The following is a 22,197-nucleotide window of genomic DNA, read 5'->3' on the forward strand; positions in this document are numbered from 1 at the left end:
TCCACCTACCAGGGTCTTTACTTAGGAAACTTCTATCTTGTTTAAGCCACTGCTATTTTCTTTCTTCTCCTTTTTAAAGTCTATAAATTTTTAACTTTTTTAAAGTTATGTAATTTTTTAAGTTGATATACAATGTTGTGTTAGTTTCAGGTGTATAGCAATGATTCAATTAAACATGTACACATATTTTCAGATTCTTTTAAGTTACTAAAAAATATTAAGTATAGTTCTCTTAAGTTATACAGTAGGTCCTTGTTAGTTATCTAAGCCGATGGTATTTTCATCTGCCCGTTCTACCACAGGGATCTTGTTTACAACATACTGGAAGTTCCGGGTTTTACTCTTGACGATTTGTACTCAGACTCTCCTTCCTCTGCCCCTCACCAGATCACACTTTTACTCACTACTGCATTAATCAATCACCAAAAGCCAATGTTACCAATTACATCCTGTCTGTGCTCTGTAATTTTTATCTCTTTCCACCACTGAGACCTGAGCTCCTGCCAGATTTGGCCTTATTACAGTAAAAAGTAAAATCATAGTTAAAAAGAAAACAAGGCAATTCTCTTAAAAGCATATTCCTGGAGGGTTGTCTTCAGGCTGTGGATCACCCAAACTTTATGCAAGTTCTCTTGCCTGATTAGGTCATTTTACTCCTCCTGCCTGGAAGCATAAGTTGGTCAATAGTGCCACACCCTTCATAAGCAATTCCAATAAAAGTGTGGAAAATGTTTGGATTACTGACTACTCTTTGCACTTAAAAACTACCAATGATTGCTCGGTCTAGACACATCAAGTGAACAACAAGTACTAAGTTAAGGAGTGGTCTTTATCCTCCATTACATCAAAGAACAAACCCACCCAATGTCCTGAGAATCCTCAGAATTAGAATCTTCATGTTTACCCCTCTGACTTATTTCTCATGGATACTTATCTGTTATTTTAGGCCATAATGAGCCACTGAATTTAGATGGCAGTGATCTCTTGTGCTTTTCAATTAAAGTCAACAATTAACTGTTATGCACTCCAACTGATGGTAATAAAATTATGTCCAAAAGAAGTAAATTCTTATAGCAGCCCTTTGCCCTCAAAATTTTGGAAAGTAGTATTTTTAAGATAATTTCTACTATATGATCTCTCAACACCCCTGAGGTAAGTACATGTATTTCCCTATGTTGTATATGTAGGAAAAGACAAGGAGCAGTGAAATGGCCTGTCATGACTGCATAGCTACTTAGTGGTGGAGCTAAATCTAACATCCATATCTTTTAGATACGTGCTTTCTTCATTACATTGGTTCACACTTCTCTATCTCCTAAAACTATCTTTCTGTAGCTCCATTTCAATCAGCATGAAGTGCCAAATACATCCACAGGCGGTCTAATTTGGACGTTAAGTTGTGCCAAGCTGAGTGTTTGTTTTGGCCTTGGCTGTAGATGCCCTGATTATCTCCATTAATGCAGACAGCTCACCAACTCTTCTATCACCCTTTCTAATTGGTTCAGCTCCCTTAGGCTGTTGGCTATCATTCCATTTCATAAGGCTTACATCACTAGGTAAGAACATTTGCAAGATTTAATTTGCTTGGTAGACCAAACAATATTGTAAACCCACCTTTGATTTTGGCTGAAATGATGATCAATCTTGAAGCTTTCAAATTACCCAGTAAAGGGCAAATGGAGTATATTCTCTTTTACAACAGTTGTGCAAATAGCCTTCATGTTTGGAGTTAGGCTTTTACTTTATTGAAGATGGCCTTTAAGAGTCATATTTGTTTCTATCTTTGGGTGGGCTCCAAAATTTACTGAAGAGTCTTACATAGAAGCAAAATACTCATTATTCTACATGGTATTTGTGACACGATTGACTCAAGTTAACATTCTATTGTCTCCTACACACAGTTGTGTCTTTAAACTAGAGGAAAGCACTGAGACCCACCAGCACTCACTGTAGGCACATCACTTAAGACCAGTCGAATTGGCCTCAAATATTTCAGATCTGCTTTTTTGTTGAAACCAAGAAGCACCTATTCCTTTTAAGATCATGCAAAATTTTTTGCTCCCCAACTATATTAATTTTCTCCTGGCATTACTGAGTTCCTATCAACTGAATTATTTCTGTTATTGGGTTAAAATATGTCATTTGGAAAAATCAATTTAAAGCATCGAAGGCTGGACCATCTCCGGGTAGTTTTTCTATACAAATGATTCATAACAGAGTCACAAAATATATCGTATAGCCTTGAGTAGGAATGAAACAGGGCTCTACAAGTTGTAATACTAATAAATGTTCAATGTAGAATTTGTTTCTTTCACATATTACCCAAAGTTAGGGGAAAAAATGAAAAAAAAAAAAAAAACCAGCTGAAGCAGCTGCAATGCCAATCTATGTCAAGGCTGTTTAAATTGAGCTTGATATGGCTGACTCTCACTCAGTCTTGCTCATCAGGATTTAGAAGCACAGCATGTCTCAAGAGGTCTCTCTTCTAGATCGACATGGTTGTTATTGAGTTTCACGTCTTACCTGCATTGTGTCTAACAATCTGTCAACTGTGCATGAATCAGCACAAAGCCAGAGGGGTTTTTTAGGAAGTTTTAAAAACAGCTTTCTAAACACTGCAAACTGTCTTCTAATACTCAGGTATATAGTAGTACATACTTTTTGAAAATAGCATTACTGGCCTCAACTTTTCCTCCTCCTATTTTGTGACTTAGCCAATAATCCACTTCCATCTGGGAACATTTTCCTAATCTCCTTCCCCAAATTTGGAGGCTTTTTGGAAATGCTTTCTTGGCATATACTCTTCTGCTCTGTTAAGACTCAAGGAGCTCTTCATTTCTCCTTGTATTGTAAGTGTCTAGCACAGCGCTCAAATTGATTCTGGAATGAAAAAATGCCTGACTCTTCACTGTGGGTCCTCTGAAAACATGCTGTTGGGTCCCTCTTGTGAAGATCACTAAAGGAAAGTGGAGACAAATTCAATAGCCATTGTACCATCTACAAAAGACAGACACCACTTTCTATTATCTACCTCAAATATGTCAGAGAAAAAAATGAAAAACTCTTTTCACAATTATTGCACATACCTCAAGCAAGCAGTATTCAGGAAGTATCCTATCACTGTGTTACTGAGGAAGGCTATGTGAGTGCTGGCAGAAGATGGGGATGAAACACAGGGCGGGGCCACACAAGCTCAGGTGGCTGTTCACTGGCCCCTGAACAGCGAGCACACATCTGAAGGACACCTCAGAAAGCAAATGGGTTTTGTTTGGTGGTATATGGAATACAGTCCTAAAATTTTTTAAAAAATTAAAAAGTCCTCCCTTTTCAGCTCAGCAATACCACCCACATTAAGAAGTACCACAGCTTGGAAAGACAGAAACCCAATTGTTAAACTCTGAAGGACAAAAGAAGAATACAAAAAATGTCCCTTAGAAGCCTACCTTCTCTTGAAAAGCTCTTGTTCCAAAATGCTCTGTATAATTACTGTTAATTTGTACTAAGGGGCAATGATATATGGGCAGGCAATAACTGCAAGATCACGTAAGTTGTATTCCCCATTCTTCCCTTGCACTAATGTTAACAGAGATATGAAAGCAAGTGACTGAAGGCAGTTATAACTCATCTGTGAGTGCACAACAGCCTCAAGCGAGGGTACCAGCTCCTGCTTTTTCAACAACCTTGAAAAATAAATATTTGAACCACAACCTTCAATAAAGCCCCTCTACATTTGTTGTCAGTCTTAATCTCCTTCTGCTGTCTGCAGCCTTTAGCTCTTAGATGTTGCACCTGGAGATTCTTGCCTGCTTTATGATGTACGTTTATATGCCCTTTAATTGAAAGCAAACCGCCTTAGATAATCCAGTGACAATGTTACAAGGTCCACTTTCCGTTAAAAGGTAAATAGAAATATTAGGCTGTTCTCTAAAATGAAGAAAAACACATAAAAATACATTGCAATCTGCCACACCACTTCCTTTATCAGAGATAAAACCCCATACCCTAAAAAAATCCCTCTTGTTGTTTTTTCCCCCGTGACAGGTGTGGGAGAGTGTAAGGAACTGCAGTTCTCAATGACTAATCTCTTCACCCTGTATAATATTCTTTGCCCAAGAAAAAACTCCAGTCATACAGTATGTTAAATATTATATTCATGTTACTACAATAACTCTAGCAACTTTAACCCTAAGTTTTAATATTCTAATTATTACTTGTTGAAAACACTTCATCAAACAATAAATGAATATGGAAGGATGACAGGAACATACACCACACCTGTAAGCAATGTTTACTATTTTGGGGGGACGGTTAAAGTGAGTTTATAAAACGGTAGAGAAAAAACATGGTATTATCTTTAAGGCAGTATAATTTCTATAAAATAGCTTCATGATTTTACGTAGCCATATGACAAATGATTAAAAATTAAACAGCTGCTTAACACATGCTAAGACCTCATGCTGAGTCATAGCCTGCATAATGTGCACATGTGAACTGGGACCTCTGGAGTTGGTACAATAGACAGTCTGCATGGCTGGATGTTACAGCTGCATGCACCAACGCAAAGTATTCTTTTTGAAGGAAAAAAAAAAGAGGCAAAAGTCACTGCTGATGGAATTGTTAATGCAGCAAATGACAGGTTTTGAACCAAAGTTCAAAACTTTAGCACTGTCTCTAAAATCACTGAGATATTCAATTAATGCCAAAAATATGGGGGAAATATGGAGGAAAAAAATCAGTATTTTTCCAAGCACCAAACTGCTTTTCAAATAATCAGGCAGGAAAAACTTTCAAGGTTAAACAGTTAATTGCATACATTGGAGGAACACCCCTCAGAGATACTATCTTCCACTCAAGTTTCTTTGGTTTTAGACAAAAACCATTAAACCATTGGTTTAATGAAACATACTGGCCAAATGGGTTCTGTTCCTGACCTCACCAAACAGAACAAATCTGCACTGTCTGGTTGGCACATTAGTAGAGCCTCAAACATGGCTTTATTTTAACTAAGCATTATAAAAATGTACAGATGTACAATTTCCCTAGTATTTCATGGGGCTGCTGCTCTGCCTTCAATAATTAGATTGCACTTGTAGCTGTAAGACCACATTTGTGGCAGTATGTGTGTGTCATTTACAATTTTTCATCAAGTGTAAACAATCCACTATAGACTGATGACAAAACAAAAGTCTCCTTTGCATGGAGTCATATTGATATTCAACATAAGATAGCAGTCATTAAGTAAGTCATTCACACTATAGTTGGAAAAACTTTCTAAATACTACAGGCTTAAGAACAAGGAATGTAACAGTAGTGCAAGCCTATATGTTCACTGTTCTCAAAACAGAAAAGGACCCACCCTTCTCATGAATTTGAAAAGACACTGGAATGTTTTTATGGGAAAGCATGTTCAGGATAAGAAGGTACTGATATAGTCACAGTGAATATCCGTATCTCCTACTTCTACCCTTTCCCACCGGAGTGTGAAAAGTGAATAAAGACAGCAACATTTTTCAAAAAGTTAACTTATATTAAAAATATTTTATAAACAATTTTAATACTACAAAGTAGTATTGCCATACAAAGCAGTTCGAATATTAACTGTTCTTTAAACTGTTAAACTTTATTATAAATTAAAATTTCTTTACAAAAAAATTGCACATAATATTTGACCACTCTTAGGTTCTGATGCACTGGCATTTGCAATAGTTTCTTTAATCTTCAAGTTAAACAGTCTCGGCAAGGAGTCCAGAACGTAGAAAGGGCAATAAACCACCCTGTTAGAGCATTCAAGTGCAACTAGCAGACTTGTGGCCATGGCAGTTACACTTTCCTTAAGATGGACTGCTTAAGTTTTAGATCCTGAAATGAAGAATCTCAAAAGGTTTAAAGAGGAAAAACTAAAAGGGACTGCCGGCTTTTTACTGTAAACACAGCCCTGGAAATTAAATCCCAAACAAGAATCTCTCAGGCATCAGAGAGTGTCAAGTGAATCAGGAATAGCACAACATAAAGGAAGGGGGAAAAGTAAAAAATAAAAACAAAAACAAAGCAAAATGAAAATAAATGTCAGTCACTTTGAGGAACTATACTTACGTACATGATGTTATGAGAATCTGGCAGGGCCCAGAAGCAGGCCAAACAGGAAGTTCATTTATCCAACCGAAGAGGGTCATGTTCATTGCTTCCGGTTTTGAGGATAGGATATTGTACGGGACTTGATATGATCAGTAATGCTTGTCTGCCTTACACAGACCTTAGCCAGGGATCAGCCTAATCTTGAAGGATCATTCAAATAATTTTGGCAATTATTAAAAGGACTTAGAACTGACTGCACCCAGTGTTCAGTGATTCTTGCTTTCTGTTTTGTAACTGTTTAAATTTAAGAGCTCATTTAGGCTGACTCCAATCTCTTGGCACTTGGAAACTAGTTTTCTCAGGTTATCAGTTTTACCTCCTTCTGATGCTTCAAACAAGAGTTGCTGTAAAAGACAGGGAAGCATAGAAGTAAGACTTAGCTAGATTTTAAGCATTACCACATCAATGGATATGGCACATGCAGAAAATTTATAGGAAAACTTCAAGATGAAATAAAAGATAAAAAGCATTACATCTTTCCACAGTGATGCACAAAGAGGTAACTTCTGTAAGGCTCTCTGATATAAACGGTGGACCTATAAGATAGATATATATACAATTCCATCAGGAAATGTGGTGAAAAACCCCTTCATAATCCTAACCATCTGAATGGTACTTCATAATATAATAACATTCAAGACAAAATGGTTATATTGGGTTTTGGAGTTTCCAAACATGTAGAGTTCTTAGGATGTTAACTTTTATACTTTAATCCTTTTAAATTGAGAAGTCCACAAAAAGGGCAGAATAACTACTTAAAAAAAAAAAAAAAGCAACCCATCTGATAATCATGGCTTACCTCTCTTTGTCCCTTTAGAACAATCTCAGCAGCAATGGCTCTAAGAAAAAAAAAAGGAATATAGAAAAGGAAAAAAAAATTTATATATCTTCGAACAAAATGAAATACTACCACTCGCAGAATACTGACTGTGGGAATCTGAGAACAAAACTTCCTGAAAGTAACAGGCTAAACTTCCAAGGAGGGTAACCTATAGTGAAAAGAAAAATTCAACAATTTTTATCAACTTTACAATAATAAAGCAGACCAGTGTTCTGAACATAAATTAAGGTTCATGAAAAATACTCATAATCGCTAGTAAAAAAATAATAATTAGCACTAACACCTACAAAAGAAAGAAGACATCCAATTGTAAAAGGGGAAACCCTGCATTTTTAAAGAGACACTCTTAAAATGTGTATAACAGATCTGTTTGATTACAGTATTGTTATCCACATATTCTCCTTCAAGGAAAATTAATCTAAATTAGAGATCTCTCTGCGTGGAGAAATAGATGTCATTTCAGATTTTTACCTGTCTGGAGCAAACCTTATAAATAAAAGCATTTGCTATAAGAACATGTACAAGATTGTTGCATTACATTTTCCAGGTGGCCAGGCATGTTGGGATATTATATGTAAACATCTTGGCTTGAAGTTTCAGAATCTGAACATTGCTTTCTTCCCATTCATGTTGAAGTAGCCTGTAAAGTACATTCAGGGAAATGAACAAAAGCATTGCAAGTATGAGGAACTCAAATGTGCTCTATGAGCAGAATGTTTGATTAATTATAATTTTTGATCCATTAACTTCCATCAAGGCTATTCAGCAAGTATTTGTAGGAAGCCTCTTATTAAAATTACCCTGTGAAAGAAACATGCAAACTAGCAAAAGGTCCAGTCAAGGTCCATACCATCTTCAACAAACTAACAGTATTCCTGCTGCTACTGCTGCTAAGTTGCTTCAGTCGTGTCCAACTCTGTGCAACCCCGTAGACGGCAGCCCACCAGGCTCCCCCGTCCCTGGGATTCTCCAGGCCTGAACACTGGAGTGAGTTGCCATTTCCTTCTCCAATTTAGGAAAGTGAAAAGGGAAAGTGAAGTCGCTCAGTCATGTCTGACTCTTCGCGACCCCATGAACTACAGCCCACCAGGCTCCTCCATCCATGGGATTTTCCAGGCGAGAGTACTGGAGTGGGTTGCCATTGCATTCTCCAACAGTATTCCTACAGGATACCAAAGCACCTCTCCAAATTAACACTCTACATGCCCCTCCTTTAAGCCCCAAGTCTTCTAAAATAATGAACTGATATATTAATACGATTTCTTAGTATATTTCTTTCTTTAATAAACAGAGTATACTTAATTTCCTTGAGCTAAAATGTAATAAGTACATTGACTAATTATTAAGTTCTCTATTCTGAAAAAAATAGGACAGGAATGACTATAAGGAAATAAGAATGATCGAAAGTAAGAGCTTTACCAACAAAACCAACAATTAAACTACCTATATTCCAAAACACCCACCCATTACAGAAACTAGTCAAATACCACTACATTTTCTATTTCACATGTTTTACCAAAAGTGATGATTTATAATACAAACTTCTGTAATTAACTTTGGTAGATTAGCATGCTTACTGAGAATTTTTATTATAAAACACTGTAGTGTTGTTATTTTTGTCATAGTCTTAGGCTTTTGAATTTTTTTCAATCTCTTACACCATTTTTCCACATACATGCTAAGTGGAATGTAAACATAAAGGAATATCTGATAACTACTTTAGGCACCTTGTGTGAGTGTGTGTTCAGTCGCTAAGTCGTGCCCAACTCTGTGATCCCATGGAATGCAGCCTGCCAGGCTCCTCTGTCCATGGGATTTTCCAGGCAAGAATACTGGAGTGAGTTGCCATTTCCTCCTCCAGGGGAACTTCCCAACCCAGGGATAGAACCCGCTTCTCCTGTGTCTCCTGCATCGGCAGACGGATTCTTTACCACTGAGCCACCTGAGAAGTCCTTAGGCACCTTATAATCCGTAAAACAAGCTTAGAAGCATAAGACACAACTGATGCAGTGGAAATGATGGCACAAGTAGAAGCCAGAGCAATAGTATGCAGAGTACCTTTTTGAATCAAAAAGCACAATTCTTCACAGTTAAAATGGATTTTATTCTATCAGAGCAGAAAAACTACAAACAAATGCTCTAAAAAAAAATCTAACTGAATGTATGAAATCCGTGGATGAGTGTTTCTCCAATATCATTAGAGAGCTATAACTCAAGAAACTGCATTTTAAATGAGTATCCCAGGAGATTCTGATGCATGCTAATATTTGAGAATGACTGACCTAAATGAAGTCATAGTAACTAAAATATATATGGATGGCTGCTTTTCTCTTTCTCTCTTGTCCCCTTACAATCTGCAGTTTTCTGAAGTGACTAGATTTTTACAATCACTTTTACGTGAAAAACTACGTATTGCTTAACAGCTCTGAAATTAAAGTAAAATGAGGAAATAGTGAAAGTAGAGACTATTCTTAGTAAGTTTTCAAGAATCATTTTATATGAAGAGCCGATACAATTGAACTGAGAATTTTATTTTTCCTTACCTCAGTGCAAGTCCAGAATTAGTTGGCATAATTGAGCAAAACCGTTCCAAGGTTTTGGAATGCTGGGTCTTTGGAACACAGCTCAAATAAAAGAAAATAACCTGTAAAGGTTGAGGGGGGAAAGGAACGCAACAAAATGTGAAATCCAATTACCTATGTGTTTCAATGAGAAAACTAAAATGGTCTTTAAGACATGAATGTATAAATTACAGTACTGCATGATGCTGTGAGTTACAGCTCCTATCATTAACTATATCAGTGACTTTCCAAGTATGAATTAGGAGCTATGGTCCAGTGATGACAGCCATGGACTGAGAACACTGACTGGCAGCCTGGAGTCTGGGTTTTCATTCCTGAGTCTACCTTTACTTTCTGGATAGCTGGGCAAGTCATAGGGCTAATAATGCCTGCCACATCTTGCTCATGGAATGCCCGTGTATAAATGACTTAATGCCCATAAAGTGGTTTGAGATCCTGGGATAAAGAACGGCATAGAAGTACAAAGCATAGTAACTGGTTATCCTGATTAGCAACAAAACCAACCCACCAAAAAAATAAAACACAGAGATGTTTTAGTCTACACTGAGCTTTAGGCAGGAGTAGATTTAAATTTACACTGCACTGAATAATAGGGGTCTCTGAAAATAAAACAATTTTAAAAGAACACTTTGCTTCACTGCCTGTAAGATGATGACCTTATAAATATATGAATATTCAGATTCTACTTTAAAAATTCCAAACGTCATCTGATTTCAGCTTTCTTATGTCCCATGTATGCCTATATTTTCTTGACAAAATACTGATACAAAGAGCAGCTATAACACGTAAGGACATTATTATTCATTTTAAAGTTACAGAATTTTTCATTCAGTAAAATTTCCAGTTACTCAAGAAAAATATTACTGATATTATTACAGTTACTTCTTTTGATCTCTCTTTTTTAATATGTATTAAACCTTAATATCCCTTCACTTGTGCTTCAATGTTAAATTTGCTTAAGTAGAACATAATTAATATGCACATTTATCTTAACTGAACTTGAAAGGGCTCTGTTTTGAGACTTTGAAAAGATAAACAGAAAACAAGGTCAAGAATAATAGTAAATGCTAGCAAAGCGGTCCTAAGAAAAGCTCTCCTGATATTAAACAGGAGTTTTGCTGTCATTTAAGTTCCCTTCTTTTGTACAAATATCTAAAGAAAAAAAGTTTTAAGCTCTTACCCTATTATGAAATTCATAGTTGGACCAGTAATCAGCACTGCTAAAAGGAATGGGGTATCGGGCAGGGACTGTAACCAAACATCTATTCACTAAATCAGTAAAAAATTTGAATTCTTGGACTTTGTTTCTGGATCCAGCAGCTCTATTATTGGCAAAGACAAGATAACTGCCAAAAGAAAAATATTATAATTTAGAATAATTAAGCCAGAAATTCTCTAAGAAGAAACCCAACCAATTTCCCTTATTTCAAATCCCATTCTTATTAAGAGGAACTAAACTTACTCCATCCAAATCTTCTGCTCTATATCAGATCTCATGGCCACCCCTAATGCTGCCTCATATGCCTCCACTGTCTCTTTAATACTTGATTGAAGAGGATGACAAAGGCTGTTTAAAAAATGAAGGAAAACATTGTATGTCTAGAGCTCAATTCAATTAGATAAAGGAATGACAAAGTATAAACACTACAGATATTATTACAATGGAATCCTTCTTTTGATCTTCTTTAATAATGAATAAACCTTAGCATCCCTTCAATTCTGCTTCAATGATTTTAACAACAGGTTAATTTTAATTTAGTGTAGTTCAGTAGTAAATAACAAGTGCAAGCCTCATATGCAACATCTCTCTCCACAGTAGATGTCTCACCAGTATATCAGCCACAAATAAGGAACTTGGTGGTTAAACATTTCATCATCAAAATTTCCTTTACATAAACAGGCTGGAATGTCAAGTGGTCCTGGGATATTCAGGAGATACCTGAGGGGAAAAAATCATACTCTTTAAAATTATGCCTATGTATATATGGATTATTAATACTTTTTTAAAAGTCCTCCGTTTCAACTAAAATTTCCTTGAAATATTTTTATAAGGTAATGAGACTTTATTTTGGGGTGTATACCATATCATTTTGGTCACATCTCTAGCATCATATATTTATTATCTTCTACCTACTTAAATGGGATTCCCTGTAGCTCAGTTGGTAAAGAATCTCCCTGCAATGCATGAGACCCAAATTCAATTCCTGGGTCGGGAAGAACCTCTCTGGAGAAGGAAATGGCAACCCGGCCCAGTATTCTTGCCTGGGAAATCCCATGGACAGAGTCTGGTAGGCTACAGTCCATGAGGTCATAAGAGTTGAACACGACTCAGTGACTACACCACCACCACCACTTACTTAAATAACTCTTCTAAAACAAATTTTTAAAAATCTTTAGCTCAAATTAAACAAACCACCATAATCATCTAATGAAATCTAATTAAAAACAGAGAACAAATGAGACTACCCACAAAATCTGTACATTCTTGTAAAGAAAAAATTCTCTGAGTTACAAAACTTGCTATCTGAAAACTGTTTCTCCCTCAAATAACATACATACAGACAAATACCACTATACTTAATTTTAGACATATAAAGTGTATACTGTAACATATTGGCCCATAAGACACTTGTCAAAAAGAGGTCTATGATCAAGTAAGACTGAGAAATACTGAAAAATAAAGTCTGCTCTTAAAAAGCCACAATACTAAAGGATACTAAAAACTATTTTTTTGATTTTGCTAATTCAGATTTCCAATATATTCGAATCTATGTGTATAACACTACCAGCATCTTCAGGAACAATGTTTTTAAAGGAAATACACTGATTTCAACAAGGACAACCAACTGGATTTAAAAAATTATTTCAAGGGACTATGTTTTAATGTATTAGAGAGGCTGTATGGGGCCTGGGGTGGGGAAGATTTGAGTGGAGAGGCATAAGACAGGGAAGAAATGGTAAATCTAGAAGTTATCATCCCAGCTTGGCCATAGTTAACTGTATCACCATGAGCTAATCACTTAACTTCTAAGAGTATCAGCTTTCCTCAAAACTGAGATAAGTAAGAGAAGATAACCTCAACTCTCATCTATGTAAGATTATCCTTACTAACTTCAGTAAGGTGAATGAAACCCCCAAGTTAATTTTTATGGTTATCTACTAATCTTCAAACTGATTTGAAACACATGAAAATTACTGCTTCTAGCTCTGTTTTTATACTAAATTTGACACGCAAAATTTTACAGCATAAAATTTATACTAAATGTTACACAGAAAGAGAAACGAGACTCCCTAATATTACAGTTCTAAGTACTTTACAATTTCTACTCATGAAATAAGAATATTTTGAACCTATTAAGAGCACTGACAACTATTAATAAGCTTTGGCTCTTTTATAATAATTAAAAATATCTGTATCAGGGACTACCCTGGTGGTTCAGTGGTTAAGACTCTGAGCTTCCAATGCAGAGGGCATGGGTTCAATCCCTGGTCCGGGGCTAAGTTCCCACATACTGAGTGGTGTGGCCAAAAAAAATTTGTTTTATCAATACTAGTAAGAATGGCTGGAGAAGGCAATGGCACCCCACGCCAGTACTCTTGCCTGGAAAATCCCATGGATGGAGGAGCCTGGTAGGCTGCAGTCCATGGGGTCACTGAGGGTCGGACACGACTGAGAGACTTCACTTTCACTTTTCACTTTCATGCATTGGAGAAGGAAATGGCAACCCACTCCAGTGTTCTTGCCTGGAGAATCCCAGGGATGGGGTCGCACAGAGTCAGACACAACTGACGCGACTTAGCAAGCAGCAGTAAGTATGGCAATGCTGAACACTCTCCAACTTACTGCCATTCTCTTAATATTTGATTCAAAAACGATTTCCTCAGTTAACGGAAATGCACTGTGTAAAGAAGGACTTCAAATTGTCTATATATACTAAGCACAGGACATTTTTTCCTCATAATTCTTGGTGAACTGTGAATTATGCCTTTACAATAACAAATTAATTAAGCAAAATGACTTAGTAAACAATGAGAAGATTATCTGGAGGTAGCCCACTTTCAAATTTTTATTGACCCAGACTAAATTTCTACTTTATTAGGCTGACATCAAGAAGATCTCAACATTTTTGACCACAGCACAAACTGGCAGCATTTTCTTCAAAGCTGAAATAATTACCATCACACCAAAAGGAAAATCAGAATTGTCAAGTTTTAAAAAGTCTTGTTCAGCCTTGAATTTAACCTGTGCTCTGAGATGTTACAGCAATCTAACTCCAATAGGGAGAAAGTCAGCATGTGGAAGCCGAACAATCTCTTAATTTCTCATCTTTAATTTGCCTTTCAAATTATTCTTTTGTAATTAACTGTAAGATGTTAATCTAAGTATAGAAAAGCAGAAAGACCTTTAGGAAAAGCACTAAAATCGTGATGTCAATAAACTGGCAACCATCAGAGGACAGAAGAAAAGCCTCAGGTCTGGTAAAGAATAGTGACCCCAAACTTTTTTGTCAAATTTCAAAATCTACAGCAGATAAACCACTGACTTAACAAAATGTGGGTTATTTTTTAAAATATGTTTGTATATAACATTACGATACTGAGGGGTAGGATGCAGGGAGCGGTGCCTAAGAAAAGAAAACTGCATGTAGGCATCAGACTTGCACATATAAATCCAAGACTTTGCCTCTGCTCAGTAGTTTCTATAAGAATCCTTTCTAGGAGACATTCAGCTTAGACCTTCCTTCCCAGCTCTTCCTAACGTAAAATAACAAAGCTGTATCACAATATTTTCCTTTCAATGCTATTTCACTTACGCTCAGCAAACGAATCCATTGTCATAAATAAACTTTGATTGGAACACAGCGATGCTCATTCATTTATATACTGTCTACAGCTGCTTTCCTGTTATGAAAGCAAGGCTGACTAGCAGTGACAGGCCATATGGCTTGCAAGTCTAAAATATTTAGTATCTGGACCTTAAGAAAAAAAGTCTGCTGATCCCTACTGAGAGATAAGGAGGAAGAATAAAAGAGAACTTTTTAAAAGCCTCCAAAAAACGCACTCCTTATGATGTGCTGTGGCCTCTTATTGTTGTTAGAACAAGAACTCATAGGGAAGCAAATAAAGGCAGTAAATACAGAATTCTCGATAAGCTACTGAGAGAGTGATGGTTGAAAAGAAAATTCGCTGAAGGTTCTAACTCAACAACCTTTCAGAAGTTGAAGCAGTTGAAGCAGTCCTCTTCAGAATTTTTTTTTCAAAAGGCATATTATTTAGATTCACTTTAAGTCACCAATCCAATAATTTGAAATTTATTTTTCCATAAATCACTGAGATTATCTCAGGATAGTCTGTTGATATAGTATTAAGTGCTAAAGTTAACAATGACAATAATTAAAAGCAGAATGGATCACCATAGTGTTAATACAAAACTTCCTTTATAAGTGTTCTTAATACAGAGTATAAAGCATTTTACATTTTGTGTCCATTTTTACTAAATTTTATTGCTCTTATAACAGATCTATAAGAGGGTATTCAAGTATCTTAAAAAAAAAATCTAACCTAAAATATAATCAATCCACCAAAACCTGGTAGTCTTTCCACTAAGCTACACCATTTCTCAGTCTTCTACAAACTTACCGAAACAGATCCAAGTTACTATACTTCTCAAACCCAGGTTTAAAGAAGGATGCAATAAACTTCCGCAAAAATGGAAGAAGATTATCTCCTCGATTCTATTTTTAAAAGAGGGAGGAGAGATATACATTAGGCTTACAATGTCTAATTAAAATCTTTCAAGGGAGGAAAAGCCCCACCATCAACATCACCCCTAAAATAATGAGTAGATTAGGTTTTATGAGTAGGTGGAGGTAGAGATGATTTTTGTATTTTGATCTTCAAACTGAATTAACCAATAAACAGCTTAACATCCAATATACCACAAGCAAATTTCATTCACCAATTTCACCAATTAGCCACTAAGCTCTATTACATGTTTGGCTCTGTGCTAGGTGAGGAGTAGGGGAGTTCTTTTCCCTCTAGGAATTCTTAGTATAGAATATAAAGTAGCCATAAGCAAATTCACAATGTGATACAATGGCTGAACTATGGATGCAGTATTCTGGAAGAAAGAGAAGGAATACCTAATACAGTTTGCAAAGGGCAGACAATCAGTAAAACATGCCGGAGAGCCTGATGCCTGAAACATCTTAAAGGACAAATGAATGTGAAACAAAAACATCATATTTAAGAATTATGAAAAACAAAGAATTTTTTTCTTTTTTTTTTACCTGTAAGATGAAGAATTTGCATGTATGATAAAAAACTTCTGCATTCTGAGGATTTTTTTCAAATGCAGTAAGCCACACTGCCCTGGCTTTGTCATGCTGATTCATTTTCAAATACAAAGCAGCAAGGGATTCCAACAACTGGCAGTTCATGGGACATGATTCCAATAAACATTTACAAAGCTCCACTGCAGCCTCATACCTTCACAAGAAAAACACACATCTTAACACATGAAAAATTGATTTTTAATATGAGGTTAACTGCTTGTCAATTAAGTTTTACCTCTCAAGAAGCTGGTGCAGAACAATCATGTTTGTGTAAAGTGGGACACAGGTCTCTACTCTTTCCTCAACAGTAAGGCTCTCATCTGTGCAAGCTTTCACAGCATCTACCCAAAAACATGAATCAAATACAAAATGAATTTTTATTCTTTTGTTTGACCATATCTTATTCACCTTTATTAAGCTCAAGGCTTTCACCTAAAGGAGATATTTCAGATTATCTCCAAACTCCTAAAACTGTTCTCTTATCCTCACTTTCCTGTTAAGAATAAAACATCCATTAGCTCTTGCATCTAAATATATATCTTTGCATTTATACTAGATTCCAAAAAAACTGTACCAAGAAAATTAAAGAATCAATTATCTTTTCATCTTTCTCTCACCTGCTTCAAGAGGACTTGTTCTGCTAATCTACAGTCATTTAAATATATCCCCCTAAACTTGATTTTCTTTTTCCCCGGTTTTCTGTCATGGTTAACACTTTCCCTATCTTTTTTTGAAACTTCTTTTCTTTTTGTAAATTATGAAAGTATGGTAACACATTTACAGGACAACTGGAAAATACAGAACAGAGTTACATATAGTTCTATATACTATAATTTTTTAAGTTATTAAGATTTTTAGTTGGAGCTTCAATATCAAACTCTTAAAAACTAACAGAATAAATATAAAGGCAAATGGAAGGATACAGTAGACCTGAAAAGCACTATGAACCAAGTCAACATAATTAAGATTTATACAATTCTTCTTTCAGAACACTTTTCCATTTATAAAGAGTCCTTTACTTGATCTGCTTCTTAGAGAATAGTCCTCCATTGTTTCACTCTGCACCACTGTCACCATTTCCTTCCTGCCCAATAGTGATATGACTTCTCAGATTTGCTAGGTTAAACTTAGAAGATTTGCTAAGCTAAACTACTCAGATTTGCTAAGTGAAAGCCACTCTGAAATAGCACTTGTGAAGTTAGCTTTTAAGTATCCTATCTAAACAAATCTATCTTTATATTAGCATATGATAATGTTCTTCTTCTTAATTTCTGCTTGCTTCTGCTTGTAAGAGATTGTTTTTATTTTTTCTTGGTCTCATTCAACTATTAAATAACTTACTGTGGGAGCACATTAAAAACTGCAAAATACTAATACAATAATTTCTATGTTGATAACTTTCAAATCCATTTGTCTCCATTAACTGTCCATTTAAGGTATACTTCCTTGTCTCCTTCTAGCAACAAGTATTTCTACTTGGGTGACCAATTATCAGTCACACCAATTATCATTCACACTCTTACTGGCAGTCTTTCCAATTCACCAATTTTCTATTAGCATACTTTCCTTTTCCTGAACTCAAAACCCTGAAATCATCTTTGACTATTTTTTCTCTTCTTCCCTGATATTTAATCTGTCTCTTAGATATCTCCAATAAATACTCTTTCCCAGGTTACTTTCTTTAATGCCTCAGTTATGGCGATTGGCTTCTGGTTGGTTTTACTACCTTTGGTATAATTTCTCTCCAGCACATTCTTTCTTTCTTAAAGATTCTCTATTGCCATCAAACCTACCACATAAACTTTTTGAAAACCTAGTATCATTCCACATATCTAGTTTAATTCCTACTATTCTTTATCACAAAAGTCTCCCTTTGATTGGAGAAGGAAATGGCAAGCCACTCCAGTATTCTTGCCTGGGAAATACCATGGACAGAGGGACCCTGGCAGGCTGAAGTCCATGGGATTGCAAAAGAGTCAGACACGACTTAGCAACTAAACATCACAACTCATTTTGATAAGGACTCTTCCATCTTCTAATTTCTCTTTAAATACATTGCACCAATTCTTATCTACTTGTTGCTTTTTGTTTACTTACTTCCCCTAATAGGAATGCCCTTCTTTTACTTTTTTCTTCCCTAGTTTATTCAATGAACATTTACTAAGCACTCAGCCAGACATTACAGGCCCTTGAGAAACAGAAATAAAACAAGAGTCCCAGCTTTGAGATTGAGGTTCACTGTGTCAGTCACATCATAATCCAGCTTCAAAGTGCAGCTCCAAGTCCTAACTGTTCTATGGAGACATACTTGATCGTGCCAACCTGCAGTAACCTCTTCCCTTTAGGTTTATGGCCTGCACCATGTAATTCTCTAAATCACAGATCCCAGCCTCTTCTCTAAGCACAGAATTTAGACTATATGCTGAGACAGTTATACTTCTCTTATGTTTACTGATGTTATATGTATAGATTTTATCTTCTGACTAGGCTATATACTTCTTATTAGAAGGGAACAGACTTTATATTTCAAAGCAGATACCTTGGTTAGTAAAGAGAGGAATCAAACTCAACTGACTGAGGGAGAAAATACTAACTACTTGAAAAAATAAGGTATTATCTTTTAACTTTCACATTGATAGATTGCTTTACAAAATTTACTTGGTTCTGTGACTCAATCAACTCATTAAACCTACGTAAACATGCTGTATTATTTACATGCTTAGCTGAAACCCTTTGCCGTAGTCAGAAAACCTATGTAATGCAGTACAGTTCCTGGTTTTCACCCATGACCATGCTCACTTTATCTGATTTAATCTTTAAAGCATTTATATAATAAAACTACAGGGGCTTCGCTGGTAGTCAAGTGGTTAAGAATCTGCCTTGCAATGCAAGGGACACCAATTTGATCCCTGTTTCAGGAAGATGCCATGTGCAGCAAGAGCAACTAAGCCTAGGTGCCACCACTACTGAAGCCCACACACCTCAAGAAAGAGTAGCCCCACTCACTGCAACTAGAGAAAAGCCTGTGTGCAGCAACAAAGACCCACCACAGCCAAAAATAAAGATAAATAAATCTTTAAAAAAAATAAACTACAATTTCCAATACATAAATTTGTTTCACTTTATTATGAAGAATCATAGTAAGCAATAAGCTGATGTTCTAAATAATTTATAAACGTTTATACCTACCTTCAAATACTGCAAACAACATGTCAGGATTAGTCTTTACATCTTGAACTGCTTGCCACGGCATTACAAATGGTTCTATGTTAACAATTCTTGAAGGATTGGCATTAGATGGATCATAAAATTTTGAAGGAAGAATATTGAATTCAATAAGATGTATGTAGGCCAGCCATGCCAAACATCGATCACTTGTTTTAAGGTATTCAGCGACTATTCCATCATTAGCCAATTTCAATGCATTCTAGGTAAAATGGAAAAATAATCTGAAGGTGTTTTTTAAAATATTCCTAATAAGATTCAACTGCAAAGGCAAAGAAGATTAGAAGTGTTTTATTTCTTTGGCATGATTCTCGAACAGCTAAGTCCAATTTTTGACAGTCACTAATTTTTTAAATAAAAAAACTCTTTAGAGATCAGTAACAGATTAGCATAATTTTCACTATACTAAGGTTTATGACATAATTAATGAAAAGGTTAAATTTATCTATATAGTTAAAGTGTCTTAACATTCAGAATCTAGTAAGAATAAAAATAACAAACAAAAAAGCCCACCACACCCATATGGAAGGTTTTCACTATGGACTAATCCCCTTAATGGTGTGAATCCCCAGAATATTGAAGTTTATTCTGGTGGGTACTCAACAAGTATTATCTTCATTTAAACCTCATTAATATTCTAAAGAGTGTTCTAAAGATTTTATCCCTACTAAATAAGCAAAGGAGGAAACAGTCACAAACTTGCCCAAATTCACACAATTTACTAAAAAGTGGCAAAGATTTAGAATGTCATTAAATGCTGTAATAAATGCTTACCTGTAAAATTGCAAGTGCACTTTGGCATCTTCCAGTAAATATGTGCAGCTGAACTCTAAACAAAAGAGCCTCTAAAAGTTGAAAGGACAGAGTATCTGATGCTTCCCTCTTGGCTGCTCCCATGAGAAACTCCACCATTCTCTCACATACGTAATCTTTTTCTTCAAAGGTGCTTTCCAGGTGCAGAAACTGTCCAAAGGGATTTCATATGATTAGTCCTACTTCATAAGAATATCTAATACTCAAGATTTTTCACATTTCACTAAGAAAATGTCATACATTAAAAATTCAATTTCTGCAAAAAGGATAATTAAAAATATGTATAAACACATCTTCCAGTACTAAGTTGGATAGTGGAATCAGATGACAACTATAACAACAGAGATATACAGTTAGAATTATCATTGAAGCCATTTCACCTTTGATTGAAATCAATAGATAGATGGCAGCAAGACAACAATGGATCTTCAAAAGCTCATGTGTTTATGACCACATACAATTTGCACTGCTCAGGTGTGTGACTGTATAAAAATTTCAAGAATAACATTCATATAAGAAATATGTGACAAAATAACTGCAAGAATTAGGAAGTCCTTTAAAGACCAAACAACTTCAGGAAAAACATTACACACTGTAACATGAGTTGATCAATAGCATTAATTTTGATATAAAGCTTCAGGTTAAACTCAAGCATTTCTTACTGTCTGAATCCGTTCAGTGAGTTGGGGGAATAAGAAAGTGGCGTGTTCATTCACTAAAGGTGTCATGTCATCCAAGTCTGTCTGTTCTGAACTCCAGTTAGCAAGTAAATGACAGATCTGACAGCCATAGGCTTATATGAAAGCTTATCTGGGTCTAATAATTCCTGAGTTCAGCTAGTAAAACTTCACATATCAATGAATATTTACAAGCAGATTAATTACAATTTTAAACATAGGTAGGCAACATCCCATTTTCTCAGAGAATGAGGAAAAACTTTGTCACCAAATCTTTTTAATTTGGCAAGGTTCAATATTAGTATGATTTACAAATTACTTTCATAAGTAATGAGAACATAATAAAAAGACCAAAATGTTTTCTGGCCTTCATGAAAATGTTACACAAGCATAAAAAGTTTTTTTAAATTATTTTCAGATACTTAGCAAAAATTCACTTAATTTGTCCAAAATAAAATTGCTTATGAATAGGTAAGTGTGAAATGCTTTAAAATGTTTATCTTTTTTCATTACCAATAAACTAAACAACAACAACATAAAAACACCTCTTCACTAAAAACTGTTTTCTTTTTTAGTTTAAATTAATCTGGACCCAGAGAAGTGGTTTTAAGGTTACTGGACAGTGAAAGTAAGCTTATTATTATATCTGTATCCAGACAAAACATATAATCTATGAAGTTATACATCAGTATTTAAGATGGCCTGAAGAATTATTTGATAATGCACACACACACACCACTTTATTGTTTCTTACTCACCGTCCAAAAACTTTGATAATCAGGTGCATATTCAACAGCTGTTTCACACATTTCCTGCACCTCCTCCTTGGTTCCTCTTTTTGAGAACAATCTGAGATAATGGCACCAAATTTCTGGATTGTCTTTGTTGTTTTCCAAAGCTCGAGCCAGAACATTTAAAGCAGAATCCAAAGACTCTGAACACAGCCTACATATTTGAAAGAAAAGGAGGAGCATCTTTTTTAATGCCTGAAAATACTTTTTAAATCACTGTAGTCTAATAAGTCAACTTTTAAATTCCATTTTCTATTAGAACCTACCAAGAAGCTAGAATTATCTATGTTAAAGAGAAGTAGATTAAAATTTTATATCACATTTGTCCAAAAAATGTCCTGATTTTCCCATAAAGCCAACAATTCCTTTTTAAGTGCATGTTCAATGTGCATTTACCAGATAAAAATATGGTGTTGTAAAACCACTAGATCATCAACTTCAAATGTGCTTTCTGTCCATATTCAGCAATATCTCATGATTTACAGTGGCCTGGGAATGGGAAACAATTCTCAAGGCCAGCTACTACCAGCACAAAATAATCAAGGCTTTCAATATAATAGTTCTTTTCAACAGTCAAGGGCTTGCTGTCTCTTGGAGAAGAAAATTGTCTCCCATGATCCTGTTCATAAAACAATGTACAGTTTTTGGGCCTTCATTCAGTAAATGAGTCAGAAGAGGAAACACTTTAACTTATCCCATTAACATGAAAATGACACATAAAGCAAGTTAAAAAGCACCATATTCAGGTATGTGTGATGTACTAGCATTTTGTAGTGCTACCTTAAAAAAGTTTTTAGA

At 35.4% G+C, this 22,197-nt stretch overlaps 1 protein-coding gene across 1 annotated transcript in view; it reads right to left on the minus strand.

Annotated features, from left to right (window-relative positions):
• Positions 1 to 5,603: 5,603 nt before the first annotated feature.
• ZFC3H1 (zinc finger C3H1-type containing) overlaps positions 5,604 to 22,197 on the minus strand; it is a 49,970-nt gene continuing 33,376 nt past the window's right edge. The window contains exons 22-35 of the mRNA XM_068970315.1: positions 21,367 to 21,553; positions 19,893 to 20,081; positions 19,083 to 19,320; positions 16,129 to 16,234; positions 15,849 to 16,047; positions 15,199 to 15,293; positions 11,387 to 11,497; positions 11,021 to 11,125; positions 10,739 to 10,904; positions 9,520 to 9,620; positions 7,515 to 7,616; positions 6,935 to 6,974; positions 6,609 to 6,671; positions 5,604 to 6,479 (exon numbers count right to left, since the gene is read on the minus strand). Coding sequence (XP_068826416.1) covers positions 6,342 to 6,479; positions 6,609 to 6,671; positions 6,935 to 6,974; positions 7,515 to 7,616; positions 9,520 to 9,620; positions 10,739 to 10,904; positions 11,021 to 11,125; positions 11,387 to 11,497; positions 15,199 to 15,293; positions 15,849 to 16,047; positions 16,129 to 16,234; positions 19,083 to 19,320; positions 19,893 to 20,081; positions 21,367 to 21,553 — 1,840 coding nt within the window. The 3' untranslated portion in view covers positions 5,604 to 6,341. The remainder of the gene's footprint in view (positions 6,480 to 6,608; positions 6,672 to 6,934; positions 6,975 to 7,514; positions 7,617 to 9,519; positions 9,621 to 10,738; positions 10,905 to 11,020; positions 11,126 to 11,386; positions 11,498 to 15,198; positions 15,294 to 15,848; positions 16,048 to 16,128; positions 16,235 to 19,082; positions 19,321 to 19,892; positions 20,082 to 21,366; positions 21,554 to 22,197) is intronic.

Source organism: Capricornis sumatraensis, chromosome 4, assembly GCF_032405125.1.
Source record: "Capricornis sumatraensis isolate serow.1 chromosome 4, serow.2, whole genome shotgun sequence".
Taxonomy (NCBI): domain Eukaryota; kingdom Metazoa; phylum Chordata; class Mammalia; order Artiodactyla; family Bovidae; genus Capricornis; species Capricornis sumatraensis.